The 22,220-nt window shown below is 42.5% G+C and overlaps 1 protein-coding gene across 4 annotated transcripts in view; it reads left to right on the top strand.

Annotated features, from left to right (window-relative positions):
- LOC133577302 (SUN domain-containing ossification factor-like) overlaps window positions 1-20,986 on the top strand; it is a 54,823-nt gene extending 33,837 nt beyond the window's left edge. The window contains exons 14-26 of one of the 4 annotated variants that reach the window (XM_072912525.1): window positions 283-348; window positions 2,586-2,651; window positions 2,843-2,909; window positions 4,183-5,001; window positions 5,062-5,149; window positions 7,323-7,427; window positions 11,981-12,132; window positions 12,194-12,279; window positions 14,267-14,310; window positions 16,648-17,348; window positions 17,435-18,601; window positions 20,176-20,677; window positions 20,782-20,986. In XM_072912525.1, coding sequence (XP_072768626.1) covers window positions 283-348; window positions 2,586-2,651; window positions 2,843-2,909; window positions 4,183-5,001; window positions 5,062-5,149; window positions 7,323-7,427; window positions 11,981-12,132; window positions 12,194-12,279; window positions 14,267-14,310; window positions 16,648-17,094 — 1,940 coding nt within the window. In that variant the 3' untranslated portion in view covers window positions 17,095-17,348; window positions 17,435-18,601; window positions 20,176-20,677; window positions 20,782-20,986. Of the gene's footprint in view, window positions 1-282; window positions 349-2,585; window positions 2,652-2,842; window positions 2,910-4,182; window positions 5,002-5,061; window positions 5,150-7,322; window positions 7,428-11,980; window positions 12,133-12,193; window positions 12,280-14,266; window positions 14,311-16,647; window positions 17,349-17,434; window positions 18,602-20,175 lie in introns of all 4 variants that reach the window. The other 3 variants (XM_072912526.1, XM_072912527.1, XM_072912524.1) reach the window with 3 other exon arrangements.
- The last annotated feature ends 1,234 nt before the right edge of the window (window positions 20,987-22,220 follow it).

Here is a 22,220-nt window from a genome sequence, read left to right as displayed (position 1 = left end):
AAGTACACATGTTATTCATGACAAGTACACATGTTATTCATGACAAGTACACATGTTATTCATGACAAGTACACATGTTATTCATGACAAGTACACATGTTATTCATGACAAGTGAATTATATTTATATAGCGCTTTTCTCTAGTGACTCAAAGCGCTTTACATAGTGAAAGCCAATATGTAAGTTCCATTTAAAGCAGTGGACACAAGACTTAACATTGCTTCTAGAAGAACACAATAGCACTGGACATGACAATGTGAGACTATTGTGTTGCTCATTTAGACTACCCTTCTGGATATGGACCTGGTGAAGTCAAACATTCCAAGAATATCATTGGCTCAGCCAAGGGTAAGTCCAGCAGTAATATATATGATGATGTATGAATGACGTAGTTGTGCTGTTACATGATGATGTATGAATGACTTAGTTGTGTCGTTACATGATGATGTATGAATGACTTAGTTGTGCTGTTACATGATGATGTATGAATGACTTAGTTGTGCTGTTACATGATGATGTATGAATGACTTAGTTGTGCCGTTACATGATGATGTATGAATGACTTAGTTGTGCCGTTACATGATGATGTATGAATGACTTAGTTGTGCCGTTACATGATGATGTATGAATGACTTAGTTGTGCCGTTACATGATGATGTATGAATGACTTAGTTGTGCCGTTACATGATGATGTATGAATGACTTAGTTGTGCCGTTACATGATGATGTATGAATGACTTAGTTGTGCTGTTACATGATGATGTATGAATGACTTAGTTGTGCCGCTACATAATGATGTATGAATGACTTAGTTGTGGCGTTACATGATGATGTATGAATGATTTAGTTGTGCCGTTACATGATGATGTATGAATGACTTAGTTGTGCCGTTACATGATGATGTATGAATGACTTAGTTGTGCTGTTACATGATGATGTATGAATGACTTAGTTGTGCTGTTACATGATGATGTATGAATGACTTAGTTGTGCTGTTACATGATGATGTATGAATGACTTAGTTTTGCTGTTACATGATGATGTATGAATGACTTAGTTGTGCTGTTACATGATGATGTATGAATGACTTAGTTGTGCTGGTGCATGATGATGTATGAATGTGTCAATTACTTAGTTGTGCTGTTACATGATGATGTATGAATGTGTCAATTACTTAGTTGTGCTGTTACATGATGATGTATGAATGACTTAGTTGTGCTGTTACATGATGATGTATGAATGACTTAGTTGTGCTGTTACATGATGATGTATGAATGACTTAGTTGTGCTGTTACATGATGATGTATGAATGACTTAGTTGTGCTGTTACATGATGATGTATGAATGACTTAGTTGTGCTGTTACATGATGATGTATGAATTACTTAGTTGTGCTGTTACATGATGATGTATGAATGACTTAGTTGTGCTGTTACATGATGATGTATGAATGACTTAGTTGTGCTGTTACATGATGATGTATGAATTACTTAGTTGTGCTGTTACATGATGATGTATGAATGACTTAGTTGTGCTGTTACATGATGATGTATGAATGACTTAGTTGTGCTGTTACATGATGATGTATGAATTACTTAGTTGTGCTGTTACATGATGATGTATGAATGACTTAGTTGTGCCGTTACATGATGATGTATGAATGACTTAGTTGTGCCGTTACATGATGATGTATGAATGACTTAGTTGTGCCGTTACATGATGATGTATGAATGACTTAGTTGTGCTGTTACATGATGATGTATGAATGACTTAGTTGTGCTGTTACATGATGATGTATGAATGACTTAGTTGTGCTGTTACATGATGATGTATGAATGACTTAGTTTTGCTGTTACATGATGATGAATGAAAGACTTACTTGTGCTGTTACATGATGACGTATGAATGACTTAGTTGTGCTGTTACATGATGATGTATGAATGTGTGAATTACTTAGTTGTGCTGTTACATGATGATGTATGAATGACTTAGTTGTGCTGTTACATGATGTATGAATGTGTGAATGACTTAGTTGTGCTGTTACATGATGATGTATGAATTACTTAGTTGTGCTGTTACATGATGATGTATGAATGACTTAGTTGTGCTGTTACATGATGATGTATGAATGTATGAATGACTTAGTTGTGCTGGTACATGATGATGTATGAATGTGTCAATGACTTAGTTGTGCTGTTACATGATGATGTATGAATGTGTCAATGGCTTAGTTGTGCTGTTACATGATGATGTATGAATGTGTAAAGGACTTAGTTGTGCTGTTACATGATGATGTATGAATGTGTCAATGACTTAGTTGTGCTGTTACATGATGATGTGTGAATGACTTAGTTGTGCTGTTACATGATGATGTATGAATGTGTCAATGACTTAGTTGTGCTGTTACATGATGATGTGTGAATGTGTCAATGACTTAGTTGTGCTGTTACATGATGATGTGTGAATGTGTAAATGACTTAGTTGTGCTGTTACATGATGATGTATGAATGTGTCAATGACTTAGTTGTGCTGTTACATGATGATGTGTGAATGTATAAATGACTTAGTTGTGCTGTTGCTCCTCAGATGTCATTCTGAACATGGTCACTAATATTGCTGTCAATGTTCTCGGGGGCAACCCAGAGATGCAAGGTTTGTGTAGCATGAATATTTACATCTACATTCCACTTTCACAATGTCATGATTGTTACAACTACATGGATGTGATTGTGCTGCTCTAGTATGGAGCAATACATCAATACTTTCTCCTCAGATGGTCTTGGGAGACCATTGCACTGCACTGTCCATGCAGTGATACTGTACTTCTTCTTTGTGTTGGCCAGGAAACATTTCATCCCAGGATGGAAGTCATGTGACCACTCCAACTCCCACCACAGACCCAACTACTGTGTGAGTCACAAGTCCTATTTGCTCTACCTACAGTACAAGACCCACCTACTACATTTTTCACTATAAATATATATTTACATATATTAGCCACACCGGACTATAAGCCGCAGATATGTACCTTGTGAAATTAGTTCAAATGGTGTCTGTAACACGGCAGTAAACAAACAAAACTGAAGTCTAGCTCTCCAATCAGCTAAACAGACTTAATAAGAGGAGTTAACTCAGCTAAACAGACTCAATAAGAGGAGTTAACTCCTAGCTAGCTCTCCAATCAACTAAACAGACTCAATAAGAGGAGTTAACTCCTAGCTAGCTCTCCAATCAACTAAACAGACTCAATAAGAGGAGTTGTTAACTCCTAGCTAGCTCTCCAATCAACTAAACAGACTCAATAAGAGGAGTTAACTCCTAGCTAGCTCTCCAATCAACTAAACAGACTCAATAAGAGGAGTTAACTCCTAGCTAGCTCTCCAATCAACTAAACAGACTCAATAAGAGGAGTTAACTCCTAGCTAGCTCTCCAATCAACTAAACAGACTCAATAAGAGGAGTTGTTAACTCCTAGCTAGCTCTCCAATCAACTAAACAGACTCAATAAGAGGAGTTAACTCCTATCTAGCTCTCCAATCAACTAAACAGACTCAATAAGAGGAGTTGTTAACTCCTAGCTAGCTCTGCAATCAACTAAACAGACTCAATAAGAGGAGTTAACTCCTAGCTAGCTCTCCAATCAACTTAAGAGACTCAATAAGAGGAGTTAACTCCTAGCTAGCTCTCCAATCAGCTAAACAGACTCAATAACTCCATGCTGACGTTTTGGTGAATGTACTGAGGAATTTGTGAAAGTGAAACAATACAAAAAGAATGCAAGTTAATAATACTAACACAGAAACTTGTAAACGTGTTAGCATATTAGCTAATGCTAACAACGCTAGCTTGATTACATGACATTAGCAGGTAGAAATCTACAGACATCACACATGGGACACTTTGGTAAGTAATAATTGTTGTAGTTATATTGTAAAACTTACAAACATTGTGGATGGTTTTACTTCCAGTTTAAGGCATTAAAATGGAAAGTACATTTTCAACTCACAGCACTTGAAGTGAGCGAACTTGTCTAAAAGATGGCGCCGCAGCACAAACAATAACAAGTCTGCTTGGGTTGAATGAAGACTATTGCACAGCAAACATTATGGAAAGAAGTATGGGCTTATTTCAAATATTGTCTGTTAGCTGACGATTAATACTGCTCTCCTGCTCTTTTTTGTAGTCCTGAGTTGGAGGAGGCAGCCATGTCTCCAGATGTGGTCATCACTGAACCTTCAGCTCCACACCTTCTTCCTGACAATATGAGTCAACATCTGCAGGAGCAGATTGTCATCCCTTTAGAGTCGGAGGAAGAGGAATCCATCATCTCCACAATAACCCTTCTGGAGAAAGAGGAGGAGTTGGATGAAGAGCGGGAGGAACATGTCTCTTGTTGCTGTGCAGACTCCCTCCAGGAGTATCTGCAGCAGCAGTGTTTGCTGCTCCTCTGCAGGACAAGAACACTGCCCTCTGAAGCCAAACATCAGCCCCGTGAAGAAGAAGAAGAAGAAGAAGAAGCTCCAGGAAGTGGAGCCAGCCTGCCTCCAGAGAAGACCGTCACAGAATCTCATGACCACTCTGTGACCCAGCTGGAGCCCAGCCTCAGTGTGCCAGAAACACCTTGTGTCAGCTCAGAAGAAGGCCAGGACATTGTTCCACTGCCTCTCAGCACCACAGTGGCACCAGTACAAGTCACTTCTGAGCCCACCATGAAGGACATGGCTGAACAGGATCATCTTGTCCAGCCAGAGGATGTTCCTGACACTGAGCCTCCACACACACTCGCAGACGTCACAGACTTCAGAAGCCAGGACCTCACAGAAGACTTCTCTTCCGCCAACCTCTCGGACATGTACGCCGAGCCTCCTAACGGCACGGAGCAGAACCTGCTGCACGGCTCCAGCCAGAAGGAGTCTGTGTTCATGCGACTCAACAACCGCATCAAGGCCCTGGAGACCAACATGTCCCTCAGCGGACGCTACCTGGAGCAGCTCAGCCAGAGGTGAGGAACCTCAAGGGGGGAAGGTTCTGGCATCTTCTCATGTGTCTCCTTCACACTCAGATATCGTAAGCAGATGGAGGAGATGCAGAAGGCCTTCAACCAAACCATCATCAAACTGCAGAACACTTCCAGAATTGCAGAGGAGCAGGTGAGTGCATCCTGGATGTGTTGTATCATTTATCCTTCATCATGTTGCTACATGCAGGACCATTCTGGATGTGTTGTATTAACTATAATTGATCATGTTGCAGGACCATTCTGGATGTGTTGTATTAACTATAATTGATCATGTTGCAGGACCATTCTGGATGTGTTGTATTAATTATAATTGATCATGTTGCAGGACCATTGTGGATGTGTTGTATTAACTATAATTGATCATGTTGCAGGACCAATCTGGATGTGTTGTATTAACTATAATTCATCATGTTGCAGGACCATTCTGGATGTGTTGTATTAACTATAATTGATCATGTTGCAGGACCATTGTGGATGTGTTGTATTAACTATAATTCATCATGTTGCAGGACCATTCTGGATGTGTTGTATTAACTATAATTGATCATGTTGCAGGACCATTGTGGATGTGTTGTATTAACTATAATTCATCATGTTGCAGGACCATTGTGGATGTGTTGTATTAACTATAATGCATCATGTTGCAGGACCATTCTGGATGTGTTGTATTAACTATAATTCATCATGTTGCAGGACCATTCTGGATGTGTTGTATTAACTATAATTCATCATGTTGCAGGACCATTGTGGATGTGTTGTATTAACTATAATTCATCATGTTGCAGGACCATTGTGGATGTGTTGTATTAACTATAATTGATCATGTTGCAGGACCATTGTGGATGTGTCATATTAACTATAATTCATCATGTTGCAGGACCATTCTGGATGTGTTGTATTAATTATAATTCATCATGTTGCAGGACCATTCTGGATGTGTTGTATTAACTATAATTCATCATGTTGCAGGACCATTGTGGATGTGTTGTATTAACTATAATTCATCATGTTGCAGGACCATTGTGGATGTGTTGTATTAACTATAATTGATCATGTTGCAGGACCATTCTGGATGTGTTGTATTAATTATAATTGATCATGTTGCAGGACCATTCTGGATGTGTTGTATTAACTATAATTCATCATGTTGCAGGACCATTGTGGATGTGTTGTATTAACTATAATTGATCATGTTGCAGGACCATTCTGGATGTGTTGTATTAACTATAATTCATCATGTTGCAGGACCATTCTGGATGTGTTGTATTAACTATAATTGATCATGTTGCAGGACCATTCTGGATGTGTTGTATTAACTATAATTCATCATGTTGCAGGACCATTCTGGATGTGTTGTATTAACTATAATTGATCATGTTGCAGGACCATTGTGGAGGTGTTGTATTAATTATAATTCAACATGTTGCAGGACCATTCTGGATGTGTTGTATTAATTATAATTCATCATGTTGCAGGACCATTCTGGATGTGTTGTATTAACTATAATTGATCATGTTGCAGGACCATTCTGGATGTGTTGTATTAACTATAATTGATCATGTTGCAGGACCATTGTGGATGTGTTGTATTAATTATAATTCAACATGTTGCAGGACCATTCTGGATGTGTTGTATTAACTATAATTCATCATGTTGCAGGACCATTGTGGATGTGTTGTATTAACTATAATTGATCATGTTGCAGGACCATTCTGGATGTGTTGTATTAATTATAATTCATCATGTTGCAGGACCATCCTGGATGTGTTGTATTAACTATAATTCATCATGTTGCAGGACCATTGTGGATGTGTTGTATTAACTATAATTGATCATGTTGCAGGACCATTCTGGATGTGTTGTATTAACTATAATTCATCATGTTGCAGGACCATTGTGGATGTGTTGTATTAACTATAATTCATCATGTTGCAGGACCATTCTGGATGTGTTGTATTAACTATAATTCATCATGTTGCAGGACCATTGTGGATGTGTTGTATTAACTATAATTCATCATGTTGCAGGACCATTGTGGATGTGTTGTATTAACTATAATTCATCATGTTGCAGGACCATTGTGGATGTGTTGTATTAACTATAATTGATCATGTTGCAGGACCATTGTGGATGTGTTGTATTAACTATAATTCATCATGTTGCAGGACCATTCTGGATGTGTTGTATTAACTATAATTGATCATGTTGCAGGACCATTCTGGATGTGTTGTATTAACTATAATTGATCATGTTGCAGGACCATTGTGGATGTGTTGTATTAACTATAATTCATCATGTTGCAGGACCAGCGTCAGACTGAGTCCATCCACTTGCTGCAAGGCCAGCTGGAGAACATGACTCACATGGTTGTCAACCTGTCCGTCACACTCAGCCAGCTGCAGAACCAGGTAGATCATTTGCTACCGCTTGTCCCTTTCTGGAGCCTACCTCCTCATGAAGACAGAACCCACTGATATTAAGCCTGTCACCTAGAATGTCCCAAACGAGCAGCAGTCCTGTCACTCAGACATCACATTGCATGTGAAGAAGCCTGTACTGTACTGGAGCCTACTACAGCTGCCTCAAATCTAATCATTCTACTTACAAACATGTTCAACAGTACCCAGTAACAAATGTGTCTGCATCAGTCAACTGTCTCAAGTGATCAATTCATGAATGATTGGGAAATTACCACCCCACTTCAATCGAATGAAAGACAGCATTAGTCCAGAAATGAGTAGGTTTGTGTTCCTCATACCTACATTGTTCTGCTCCTGATCATACCTACATTGTTCTGCTCCTGATCATACCTACATTGTTCTGCTCCTGATCATACCTACATTGTTCTGCACCTGATCATATCTACATTGGTCTGCTCCTGATCATACCTACATTGTTCTGCACCTGATCATACCTACATTGTTCTGCACCTGATCATACCTACATTGTTCTGCTCCTGATCATACCTACATTGTTCTGCACCTGATCATACCTACATTGTTCTGCTCCTGATCATACCTACATTGTTCTGCTCCTGATCATACCTACATTGTTCTGCTCCTGATCATACCTACATTGTTCTGCTCCTGATCATACCTACATTGTTCTGCTCCTGATCATACCTACATTATTCTGCTCCTGATCATACCTACATTGTTCTGCTCCTGATCATACCTACATTGTTCTGCTCCTGATCATACCTACATTGTTCTGCTCCTGATCATACCTACATTGTTCTGCACCTGATCATACCTACATTGTTCTGCTCCTGATCATACCTACATTGTTCTGCTCCTGATCATACCTACATTGTTCTGCTCCTGATCATACCTACATTGTTCTGCACCTGATCATACCTACATTGTTCTGCTCCTGATCATACCTACATTGTTCTGCTCCTGATCATACCTACATTGTTCTGCACCTGATCATACCTACATTGTTCTGCTCCTGATCATACCTACATTGTTCTGCTCCTGATCATACCTACATTGTTCTGCTCCTGATCATACCTACATTGGTCTGCTCCTGATCATACCTACATTGTTCTGCACCTGATCATACCTACATTGTTCTGCTCCTGATCATACCTACATTGTTCTGCTCCTGATTATACCTACATTGTTCTGCTCCTGATCATACCTACATTGTTCTGCTCCTGATCATACCTACATTGTTCTGCTCCTGATCATACCTACATTGTTCTGCACCTGATCATACCTACATTGTTCTGCACCTGATCATACCTACATTGTTCTGCTCCTGATCATACCTACATTGTTCTGCTCCTGATCAAGCCTTTCTAACATTCCGCACTACTAAATAATTCAAATGTGCACGAGGCTTGGTACTAATGAATCACAATAGTACTATACTCCTTTTGAAATATACCACTTTCTTTTAATTAAAGGGGCAGTACGTACATCATACACGTGGTGACATTGCTGCTTTTAGGAGCAGAGGAGCATGTTGGGCAGCGCACACACACAGAGTACTTACAAGCAGACACAGTGTGTAGACAGAAAAGGGAGAATGGACGCATTTTGGTGTAAAAAGTCAAGATAAAGGTGAAGTTATAACACTGAAACACCCTCAGGAAGAGCTGCTTTAAGACATGGCTAACATCCATCCACAGTGTTTTAGCTACTTCTAAATCACTAATCCTGGCCTCCATGGTGACAAATAAAGTAAGTTTCTTACAAGTAGCATTATCACTGGAGGACGAGGAATATCTAAACATGCTTCACTACACAGCGTAGGAGGATACAATAGCTCACCACTGTCACAATGTAAACAAACACCATGGGTGGATCTACACCTGACATCCACTGTAATGATACCAAGTACAAGATATTTGATATTTGTTATCGTCACAAAATCTTTTTTCCTTTTTTTAAAGTTTATGTTATGTTTATAAACTCAGGAAATATGTTATATAATACGAAATACACAGAGGACATACGTAAAGGAAATTAAAAATATGTACACACAGCTAGCCTAAATAGCATGTTAGCATGGATTAGCTTGCAGTCATGCAGTGACCAAACATGCCTGATTAGCACTACCGACAAGTCAATAACTGCAACAAAGTTCACCTTTGTGCGTTCACGTACAGCATAAAACGTTTGGTGGACAAAATGAGACAAAGAAGGAGTGGCATGAAACACGTCTTTCTGTGGCAGCGTCTGAGAAAGTTGTATATGTACACAAACTACGCTGAGTTCAAGGACCACCGACATGAGTAGGACAAAACGGTGCTGGCCACCTACACAAAACATATATTTCCTCCATCTTTTGAAGAAGGCTTCCCAGTGTTGTCATGCCATGTGACTTCACCTGGAGGATGCAGGTGTGTGACAGGGAGGATGTAAAGATGCATGCTGATACAGGTGTGTGACAGGGAGGATGTAAAGATACAGGTGTGTGCCCACACAGGTGTGTGACAGGGAGGATGTAAAGATGCAGGTGTGTGACAGGGAGGATGTAAAGATGAATGCTGATCCAGGTGTGTGACAGGGAGGATGTAAAGATACAGGTGTGTGCCCACACAGGTGTGTGACAGGGAGGATGTAAAGATGCAGGTGTGTGACAGGGAGGATGTAAAGATACAGGTGTGTGCCCACACAGGTGTGTGACAGGGAGGATGTAAAGATGCAGGTGTGTGACAGGGAGGATGTAAAGATGCAGGTGTGTGACAGGGAGGATGTAAAGATACAGGTGTGTGACAGGGAGGATGTAAAGATGAATGCTGATCCAGGTGTGTGACAGGGAGGATGTAAAGATGCAGGTGTGTGACAGTGAGGATGTAAAGATACAGGTGTGTGCCCACACAGGTGTGTGACAGGGAGGATGTAAAGATGCAGGTGTGTGACGGGGAAGATGTAAAGATACAGGTGTGTGACAGGGAGGATGTAAAGATGCAGGTGTGTGACAGGGAGGATGTAAAGATACAGGTGTGTGACAGGGAGGATGTAAAGATGCAGGTGTGTGACAGGGAGGATGTAAAGATACAGGTGTGTGACAGGGAGGATGTAAAGATGAATGCTGATCCAGGTGTGTGACAGGGAGGATGTAAAGATACAGGTGTGTGACAGGGAGGATGTAAAGATGAATGCTGATACAGGTGTGTGACAGGGAGGATGTAAAGATGAATGCTGATCCAGGTGTGTGACAGGGAGGATGTAAAGATGCAGGTGTGTGACAGTGAGGATGTAAAGTTACAGGTGTGTGCCCACACAGGTGTGTGACAGGGAGGATGTAAAGATGCAGGTGTGTGACAGGGAGGATGTAAAGATACAGGTGTGTGACAGGGAGGATGTAAAGATGAATGCTGATACAGGTGTGTGACAGGGAGGATGTAAAGATACAGGTGTGTGACAGGGAGGATGTAAAGATGCAGGTGTGTGACAGGGAGGATGTAAAGATACAGGTGTGTGACAGGGAGGATGTAAAGATGAATGCTGATCCAGGTGTGTGACAGGGAGGATGTAAAGATACAGGTGTGTGACAGGGAGGATGTAAAGATGAATGCTGATGCAGGTGTGTGACAGGGAGGATGTAAAGATACAGGTGTGTGCCCACACAGGTGTGTGACAGGGAGGATGTAAAGATGCAGGTGTGTGACAGTGAGGATGTAAAGATACAGGTGTGTGCCCACACAGGTGTGTGACAGTGAGGATGTAAAGATACAGGTGTGTGCCCACACAGGTGTGTGACAGGGAGGATGTAAAGATTCAGGTGTGTGACAGGGAGGATGTAAAGATGTAGGTGTGTGACAGGGAGGATGTAAAGATGCAGGTGTGTGACAGGGAGGATGTAAAGATACAGTTGTGTGACAGGGAGGATGTAAAGATGAATGCTGATCCAGGTGTGTGACAGAGAGGATGTAAAGATACAGGTGTGTGACAGGGAGGATGTAAAGATGAATCCTGATGCAGGTGTGTGACAGGGAGGATGTAAAGATACAGGTGTGTGCCCACACAGGTGTGTGACAGAGAGGATGTAAAGATACAGGTGTGTGACAGGGAGGATGTAAAGATGAATGCTGATCCAGGTGTGTGACAGGGAGGATGTAAAGATACAGGTGTGTGCCCACACAGGTGTGTGCCAGGGAGGATGTAAAGATGTAGGTGTGTGACAGGGAGGATGTAAAGATGCAGGTGTGTGACAGGGAGGATGTAAAGATACAGTTGTGTGACAGGGAGGATGTAAAGATGAATGCTGATCCAGGTGTGTGACAGAGAGGATGTAAAGATACAGGTGTGTGACAGGGAGGATGTAAAGATGAATCCTGATGCAGGTGTGTGACAGGGAGGATGTAAAGATACAGGTGTGTGCCCACACAGGTGTGTGACAGAGAGGATGTAAAGATACAGGTGTGTGACAGGGAGGATGTAAAGATGAATGCTGATCCAGGTGTGTGACAGGGAGGATGTAAAGATACAGGTGTGTGCCCACACAGGTGTGTGCCAGGGAGAAGTACCTTGTAGTGTGTGTGCTGCTGGCTGTGTGCGTCACCTTGCTGCTGTGTGCCAAGCGCTGCATCTCCATCACTCCTCCTGCAGGACCACAGTTGCCCACGGCAACCAGCTACACCTACTGTTGTCCTGACAGGTACACACTAATATCATCATGTTGTCTTCAGTCTGACTCCACCTCTTTCCCCTCTCATTAGGCACTTGACTTCCTGTCATGACTCCGCCCTCAAGAGGAGCGCCTCCTATCCACTCATCAACTCCTCACAGTCGCACACCATTAAAGGTAGCAAATGTTTCTTCTTCTTTGTCAGGACAATGACCCTGGTCTTTGTCTTGCAGGTGTGTTGCATGCCATGTCAGGACAGTGACCCTGGTCCTTGTCTTGCAGGTGTGTTGCATGCCATGTCAGGACAATGACCCTGGTCTTTGTCTTGCATGCCATGTCAGGACAATGACCCTAGTCTTCGTCTTGCAGGTGTGTTGCATGCCATGTCAGGACAATGACCCTGGTCTTTGTCTTGCAGGTGTGTTGCATGCCATGTCAGGACAATGACCCTGGTCTTTGTCTTGCATGCCATGTCAGGACAATGACCCTGGTCTTCGTCTTGCAGGTGTGTTGCATGCCATGTCAGGACAATGACCCTGGTCTTTGTCTTGCAGGTGTGTTGCATGCCATGTCAGGACAATGACCCTGGTCTTTGTCTTGCATGCCATGTCAGGACAATGACCCTGGTCTTTGTCTTGCAGGTGTGTTGCATGCCATGTCAGGACAGTGACCCTGGTCCTTGTCTTGCAGGTGTGTTGCATGCCATGTCAGGACAATGACCCTGGTCTTTGTCTTGCATGCCATGTCAGGACAATGACCCTGGTCTTCGTCTTGCAGGTGTGTTGCATGCCATGTCAGGGACAATGACCCTGGTCTTTGTCTTGCATGCCATGTCAGGACAATGACCCTGGTCTTCGTCTTGCAGGTGTGTTGCATGCCATGTCAGTACAATGACCCTGGTCTTTGTCTTGCAGGTGTGTTGCATGCCATGTCAGGACAATGACCCTGGTCTTTGTCTTGCAGGTGTGTTGCATGCCATGTCAGGACAATGACCCTGGTCTTTGTCTTGCAGGTGTGTTGCATGCCATGTCAGGACAATGACCCTGGTCTTTGTCTTGCATGCCATGTCAGGACAATGACCCTGGTCTTCGTCTTGCAGGTGTGTTGCATGCCATGTCAGGACAATGACCCTGGTCTTTGTCTTGCAGGTGTGTTGCATGCCATGTCAGGACAATGACCCTGGTCTTTGTCTTGCATGCCATGTCAGGACAATGACCCTGGTCTTTGTCTTGCAGGTGTGTTGCATGCCATGTCAGGACAATGACCCTGATCTTTGTCTTGCAGGTGTGTTGCATGCCATGTCAGGACAATGACCCTGGTCTTTGTCTTGCAGGTGTGTTGCATGCCATGTCAGGACAATGACCCTGGTCTTTGTCTTGCAGGTGTGTTGCATGCCATGTCAGGACAATGACCCTGGTCTTTGTCTTGCAGGTGTGTTGCATGCCATGTCAGGACAATGACCTGGTCTTTGTCTTGCAGGTGTGTTGCATGCCATGTCAGGACAATGACCTGGTCTTTGTCTTGCAGGTGTGTTGCATGCCATGTCAGGACAATGACCCTGGTCTTTGTCTTGCAGGTGTGTTGCATGCCATGTCAGGACAATGACCCTGGTCTTTGTCTTGCAGGTGTGTTGCATGCCATGTCAGGACAGTGACCCTGGTCTTTGTCTTGCAGGTGTGTTGCATGCCATGTCAGGACAGTGACCCTGGTCTTTGTCTTGCAGGTGTGTTGCATGCCATGTCAGGACAGTGCCCCTGGTCTTTGTCTTGCAGGTGTGTTGCATGCCATGTCAGGACAATGACCCTGGTCTTCGTCTTGCAGGTGTGTTGCATGCCATGTCAGGACAATGACCCTGGTCTTTGTCTTGCAGGTGTGTTGCATGCCATGTCAGGACAGTGACCCTGGTCTTTGTCTTGCAGGTGTGTTGCATGCCATGTCAGGACAATGACCCTGGTCTTTGTCTTGCAGGTGTGTTGCATGCCATGTCAGGACAATGACCCTGGTCTTTGTCTTGCAGGTGTGTTGCATGCCATGTCAGGACAATGACCCCGGTCTTTGTCTTGCAGGTGTGTTGCATGCCATGTCAGGACAATGACCCCGGTCTTTGTCTTGCAGGTGTGTTGCATGCCATGTCAGGACAATGACCCTGTTCTTTGTCTTGCAGGTGTGGAGAGTCTCCAAGCTGAGGAGAGTCCAGCTAACAGGAAGGTGAGTGACACACAACACTTCATATTCATACATTCTTCTCCTACTAGACCTCATATTGACATATATTCATTCATTCATTTCATAGGGAAATGATAATACTGAGAAAGAGCATTTCAGTCCCAGTGTAGCACATTTCCCACAATTCCCAGTTTTTAGGGACATTTTCTCCATTCAAAATGAATTGGCCATTTTTAAACTATCACAAAATCCCACATTTTTCAACTGCTTCAAAGCATTCCCCCTTCAACACATTCCACTCATCCTGGACATTCAAACAACCAGTTTTCCAAGTTCAACACATTTCCAGGAATTCCTGTTTTTTTTCTAACCTTATTTCCAACCTTTTTTAGTGCGATGACTCCTTTCACATGTTTCACTCCACTGTCACAACATTCCTCTCAGCCAGGACTCAAAACCAAGTTGCTTTAACAACTTTAAACATTTCCAGTTTTCCCGAAATCCTGTTTTGCCATTTTCCAGTTAAAAAACTTCAACGTTTCTTGACCGACTTCAACAATTCCAACACCAACCAACTCAGCCCATTCAGGTCATTCATGCTCTTAATCATTTTCACACAAAAAAATCCCGCTTTTCCCAAAATTCCCAGGAAGTTCCCATTAAAATGAATGGGACATTTTTCCAAGTTGCGCAATTCCTACATTTTTCAACTTGTTCAAATCAATCCAACATCAACACATTCCACCCAAGTTCCAAACCAAATTCCTGTTTTCCTGGAAATTCTAACTTTTTAACATTCAAACCATTCATACTACATTCTGTCAGCATTTCACTTCAACTTCAGCATTCACACTCATGTATTATATTTTTTATAGAGGTTTATTTGAAATAACTACAAAGTACAGAAGCAGTGAAGTTGTGTAAATGGTCAATAAATAGAAAATACAACAAATCTTATATTCAATTGAATAGACTGCAAAGACAAGATATTTCATGTTCACACTGACAAACTTTCTTATTTCTTGCAAATAATCATGAACTTAGAATTTAATGGCAGCAACACATGTCAAAAAAGGCATTTTTACCAGTGTGTCACATGGCCTTTCCTTTTAACAACACTCAGTAAAGGTTTTGGAACTGAGGAGACACATTTTTGAAGTGGAATTATTTCCCATTCTTGCTTGATGTACAGCTTAAGTTGTTCAACAGTCTCCCTTCTCATATTTTAGCCTTCACACATTTTCAATGTCTGGACTACAGGCAGGCCAGTCTAGTACCAGCACTCTTTTACTACGAAGCCACGCTGTTGTAACACGTGGCTTGGCATTGTCTTGCTGAAATAAGCAGGGGCGTCCATGATAACGTTGCTTGGATTGCTCCAAAAGCTGTATGTACCTTTCAGCATTAATGGTGCCTTCACAGATGTTTTGGGCACTAATACACCCCCATACCATCACACATGCTGCCTTTTACACGTTCACCCTAGAACAGTCCCCATGGTTCTTTTCCTCTTTGAGCCACAGTTTCCAAAAACAATTTGAAATGTGAACTCGTCAGACCACAGAACACTTTTCCACTTTGCATCAGTCCATCTTAGATGAGCTCGGGCCCAGCGAAGCGTTTCTGGGTGTTGTTGATAAATGGCTTTGCATAGTAGAGTTCTAACTTGCACTTACAGATGTAGCGACTGACTGTAGTTACTGACAGTGGTTTTCTGAAGTGTTCCTGAGCCCATGTGGTGATATCCTTTACGCACTGATGTGGCTTTTTGATGCCTGAGGGATCCAAGGTGCGTAATATCATGGCTTACGTGCAGTGATTTCTCCACATTCTCTGAACCTTGTGCTGATATTACGGAGCGTAGATGGTGAAATCCCTACATTCCTTGTTGGGAAATGTTGTTCTTAAACAATTTGCTCAGGCATTTGTTGACAAAGTGGTGACCCTCGCCCCGTCCTTGTTTGTGAATGACTGAGCATTTCATGGAAGCTGCTTTTATAGCCAATCATGGCACCCACCTGTTCCCGATTAGCCTGTTCACCTGTGGGATGTTCCAAATAAGTCTTTGATGAGCATTCCTCAACTTTATCACTCTTTTTTTGCCACTTGTGCCAGCTTTTTTGAAACATGTTGCAGGCATCAAATTCCAAATGAGCTAATATTTGCAAAAACTAAGAAAGTTTCTCAGTGTGAAGATGAAATATCTTGTCTTTGCAGTCTATTCAATTGATTATAAGTTGAAAAGGATTTGTTGTATTCTCTTTTTATTTACCATTTACACAACTTCACTGCTTTTGTACTTTGTAGTTGACCTACTAAAGTAGGTCAGTTAGTATATTTGTGAAGCACAATGTAATCATCTTGTGGGCTAACTTGCAGAAGAGGCGGCGTAAGATGAAATCCATTGAGGAAGTGGAGACTCTGACTTCCTGTCTGGCTGTTCCTCCCCCGTGCTACGGAGCTGCTTTATGTAACGGTGTGCCCGCCACCACCGTGACCAAGAGACCGTCCTCCAGAGACTGTCCGTCCGAGGCCAGCTCGGAGACGTCGTCCCATTCAGACGATCCGTCCTTCTGCGGAATCACCACAGCTTGTTCCCGCATCTGCCACGGGCTGAACCCGCCCAAGACTCGGGCAGAGAGACGGGCGTTAAGACGCAGGCGTCCCAAGCCCACCTGCGCGGTAGTGGACTTCCTTCAGGCCCCGCGCGGGAACAAGACCAAAACCTTCTCCATCTCGGCCACGCAGGACATGATGAACAGGAGGAGGTCAGAACCCAGTCCTGGGACCTTTGGCCTGAATATTCCCCGCTCAGGACCCGTCTGACATGAAGAGTCTGCTGGTACTAGTCTTCTCCCTAAAAGTCTGACATGAAGTGTCCATGGTCTGTAGGTACCACTCTTCTCCCTAAAAGTCTGACATGAAGAGTCTGCAGGTACTAGTCTTCTCTCTAAAAGTCTGACATGAAGTGTCCATGGTCTGTAGGTACCACTCTTCTCCCTAAAAGTCTGACATGAAGAGTCTGCAGGTACTAGTCTTCTCTCTAAAAGTCTGACATGAAGAGTGTCCATGGTCTGCAGGTACTAGTCTTCTCTCTAAAAGTCTGACATGAAGAGTCTGCAGGTACTAGTCTTCTCTCTAAAAGTCTGACATGAAGAGTCTGCAGGTACTAGTCTTCTCTCTAAAAGTCTGACATGAAGTGTCCATGGTCTGTAGGTACCACTCTTCTCCCTAAAAGTCTGACATGAAGAGTCTGCAGGTACTAGTCTTCTCTCTAAAAGTCTGACATGAAGAGTGTCCATGGTCTGTAGGTACGACTCTTCTCTCTAAAAGTCTGACATGAAGAGTGTCCATGGTCTGTAGGTACAACTCTTCTCCCTAAAAGTCTGACATGAAGAGTCTGCAGGTACTAGCCTTCTCTCTAAAAGTCTGACATGAAGAGTGTCCATGGTCTGCAGGTACTAGTCTTCTCTCTAAAAGTCTGACATGAAGAGTGTCCATGGTCTGTAGGTACCACTCTTCTCCCTAAAAGTCTGACATGAAGAGTCTGCAGGTACTAGTCTTCTCTCTAAAAGTCTGACATGAAGAGTGTCCATGGTCTGCAGGTACTAGTCTTCTCTCTAAAAGTCTGACATGAAGAGTGTCCATGGTCTGTAGGTACGACTCTTCTCTCTAAAAGTCTGACATGAAGAGTGTCCATGGTCTGTAGTTACAACTCTTCTCTCTAAAAGTCTGACATGAAGAGTGTCCATGGTCTGCAGGTACTAGTCTTCTCTCTAAAAGTCTGACATGAAGAGTGTCCATGGTCTGTAGGTACGACTCTTCTCTCTAAAAGTCTGACATGAAGAGTGTCCATGGTCTGTAGGTACAACTCTTCTCTCTAAAAGTCTGACATGAAGAGTGTCCATGGTCTGTAGGTACGACCCTTCTCTCTAAAAGTCTGACATGAAGAGTGTTCATGGTCTGCAGGTACGACCCTTCTCTCTAAAAGTCTGACATGAAGAGTGTCCATGGTCTGCAGGTACGACCCTTCTCTCTAAAAGTCTGACATGAAGAGTGTCCATGGTCTGTAGGTATGACTCTTCTCTCTAAAAGTCTGACATGAAGAGTGTCCATGGTCTGTAGGTACGACTCTTCTCTCTAAAAGTCTGACATGAAGAGTGTCCATGGTCTGTAGGTACAACTCTTCTCTCTAAAAGTCTGACATGAAGAGTGTCCATGGTCTGTAGGTACGACCCTTCTCTCTAAAAGTCTGACATGAAGAGTGTTCATGGTCTGCAGGTACGACCCTTCTCTCTAAAAGTCTGACATGAAGAGTGTCCATGGTCTGCAGGTACGACCCTTCTCTCTAAAAGTCTGACATGAAGAGTGTCCATGGTCTGTAGGTATGACTCTTCTCTCTAAAAGTCTGACATGAAGAGTGTCCATGGTCTGTAGGTACGACTCTTCTCTCTAAAAGTCTGACATGAAGAGTGTCCATGGTCTGTAGGTTCTACTCTTCTCTCTAAAAGTCTGACATGAAGAGTGTCCATGGTCTGTAGGTACGACTATTCTCTCTAAAAGTCTGACATGAAGAGTGTCCATGGTCTGTAGGTACAACCCTTCTCTCTAAAAGTCTGACATGAAGAGTGTCCATGGTCTGTAGGTACGACTCTTCTCTCTAAAAGTCTGACATGAAGAGTGTCCATGGTCTGTAGGTACGACTCTTCTCTCTAAAAGTCTGACATGAAGAGTGTCCATGGTCTGTAGGTACGACTCTTTTCTCTAAAAGTCTGACATGAAGAGTGTCCATGGTCTGTAGGTACGACTCTTCTCTCTAAAAGTCTGACATGAAGAGTGTCCATGGTCTGTAGGTACGACCCTTCTCTCTAAAAGTCTGACATGAAGAGTGTCCATGGTCTGTAGGTACGACTCTTCTCTCTAAAAGTCTGACATGAAAAGTCTGCAGGTACTAGTCTTCTCTCTAAAAGTCTGACATGAAGAGTGTCCATAGTCTGTAGGTACCACTCTTCTCCCTAAAAGTCTGACATGAAGAGTCTGCAGGTACTACTCTTCTCTCTAAAAGTCTGACATGAAGAGTGTCCATGGTCTGCAGGTACGACTCTTCTCTCTAAAAGTCTGACATGAAGAGTGTCCATGGTCTGTAGGTACGACTATTCTCTCTAAAAGTCTGACATGAAGAGTGTCCGTGGTCTGTAGGTACGACTATTCTCTCTAAAAGTCTGACATGAAGAGTGTCCATGGTCTGTAGGTACGACTCTTCTCTCTAAAAGTCTGACATGAAGAGTGTCCATGGTCTGTAGGTACGACTCTTCTCTCTAAAAGTCTGACATGAAGAGTGTCCATGGTGTGTAGGTACGACTCTTCTCTCTAAAAGTCTGACATGAAGAGTGTCCATGGTCTGTAGGTACAACTCTTCTCTCTAAAAGTCTGACATGAAGAGTGTCCATGGTCTGCAGGTACGACCCTTCTCTCTAAAAGTCTGACATGAAGAGTGTCCATGGTCTGCAAGTACGACCCTTCTCTCTAAAAGTCTGACATGAAGAGTGTCCATGGTCTGTAGGTTCTACTCTTCTCTCTAAAAGTCTGACATGAAGAGTGTCCATGGTCTGTAGGTACGACTATTCTCTCTAAAAGTCTGACATGAAGAGTGTCCATGGTCTGTAGGTACGACCCTTCTCTCTAAAAGTCTGACATGAAGAGTGTCCATGGTCTGTAGGTTCTAGTCTTCTCTCTAAAAGTCTGACATGAAGAGTGTCCATAGTCTGTAGGTACCACTCTTCTCCCTAAAAGTCTGACATGAAGAGTCTGCAGGTACTAGTCTTCTCTCTAAAAGTCTGACATGAAGTGTCCATGGTCTGTAGGTACCACTCTTCTCCCTAAAAGTCTGACCTGAACAGTCTGCAGGTACTAGTCTTCTCTCTAAAAGTCTGACATGAAGAGTGTCCATGGTCTGCAGGTACGACCCTTCTCTCTAAAAGTCTGACATGAAGAGTGTCCATGGTCTGTAGGTACGACTCTTCTCTCTAAAAGTCTGACATGAAGAGTGTCCATGGTCTGTAGGTACGACTATTCTCTCTAAAAGTCTGACATGAAGAGTGTCCATGGTCTGTAGGTACGACCCTTCTCTCTAAAAGTCTGACATGAAGAGTGTCCATGGTCTGTAGGTTCTAGTCTTCTCTCTAAAAGTCTGACATGAAGAGTGTCCATAGTCTGTAGGTACCACTCTTCTCCCTAAAAGTCTGACATGAAAAGTCTGCAGGTACTAGTCTTCTCTCTAAAAGTCTGACATGAAGAGTGTCCATGGTCTGTAGGTACCACTCTTCTCCCTAAAAGTCTGACATGAAGAGTCTGCAGGTACTACTCTTCTCTCTAAAAGTCTGACATGAAGAGTGTCCATGGTCTGCAGGTTCTACTCTTCTCTCTAAAAGTCTGACATGAAGAGTGTCCATGGTCTGCAGGTACGACTCTTCTCTCTAAAAGTCTGACATGAAGAGTGTTCATGGTCTGCAGGTACGACTCTTCTCTCTAAAAGTCTGACATGAAGGGTGTCCATGGTCTGCAGGTTCTACTCTTCTCTCTAAAAGTCTGACATGAAGTGTCCATGGTCTGCAGGTTCTACTCTTCTCTCTAAAAGATGTGCTGGTTGTTGCCCTTGTAAGACATTTCATGTGTCATGTCTTTGCATATTAAAACTTGACCATTGTTGGGACAAAAAGTGACTGGCTCTTCAAAATGTAACATCAAAAATAGCCTTGTCCTTATCAGCTGCTATAAGAGTTGTTGGTGCGATACTTTATGACACTATACACTAGGGCTGTAGCGATACACTAATCTCACGATACGATACAATATTCGTTATTCAGCTCACAATATGATATATATATATATATATATATATCACAATATTCAGTCAACGATAAGATTTGATATTCTTACATCATTTTCTGAAAGATTTAAAAGGTAGATTGTGATGTTTGTGACATCTTGCAAGTGTTCCATTTACTTGGATTGAATGAATTGAAGTGAAAAGTAAAAACATCAATTACTGGGCAGAGAGTCTACTGCTTGCAAATGCTGGACAAAAAGAATCCTTTAAAGATGTGTTGAGAACATTTGTTCCATTTATTGAAACCATGCAAAGTTAGCTGAAAACTCACAAGCCTTTGAAAAGTAAAGTGCAGTGTTACATTTAACAGTGGAGAGTGAAATGTAAAGTGCAGTGTTACATTTAACATTTAAAAGTAAAAAACTCAATCAAAATTAAAGCTGCAAGCAGCATTGGTCGGGCCCGCGTATTTGGCAGGTGCTAGTCATAAGTGTCCCAATACTTTTGTCTACTTTTAGTCTGAAGTGTCCCAAGACTTTTGTCTAGTGTACCTACCTTGTCTGCATTGTGTGGGCACGTTGGTGCGTCCTGCTTTTAAGCAGCCATCTTAAAAAAACAGCAGCGCAGCAGCATCAGGTCTTTGAAGGGTCATGAAATCAAAACCAGAGCAGTTAGAAAAAAAGCGCTTCTGTCATTGTAATCACAAGGGTTCAATCGCTCTCCTGTGTTAGTTTGAAGGCGAAACGACAAACGCGCTCAGAGGAGTTCGTTTTTGAAGGAAGGTGACCGGTTTTTACAAAAAAATTGTTTTGAAGGGGGAATAGCAAACTTCCTGTTGATTTTTGCTGGGGGTTGTCAATTTATGAAATGTAGGTCTAAGTGAGACCTACATAGAGGTTTTTGTTTCATGTCTCTCCGACCTTCCCAGTGGGAGTTACAGGCAGTTTTGTCATTTTTTTCTTCTGAGGAGCAAGTTTTTGTGCGTTTTGGGTTAGGTTTTTTTATTAGATCGCAATTTTTGCCAGTCCTGATGTGTGTGTTCAGTTTGGTGAGTTTTGAAGCATGTTAAGGGGGTCAAATTACAGCTCAAAGTGGCAAAAGTGACTGTTTTTAGTACTTTTTT

The sequence above is a fragment of the Nerophis lumbriciformis genome, linkage group LG37 (assembly GCF_033978685.3).
Source record: "Nerophis lumbriciformis linkage group LG37, RoL_Nlum_v2.1, whole genome shotgun sequence".
Taxonomy (NCBI): domain Eukaryota; kingdom Metazoa; phylum Chordata; class Actinopteri; order Syngnathiformes; family Syngnathidae; genus Nerophis; species Nerophis lumbriciformis.
Note: the sequence above shows the minus strand (reverse complement) of the source record. Positions and strands in the feature narration are given on the sequence as shown.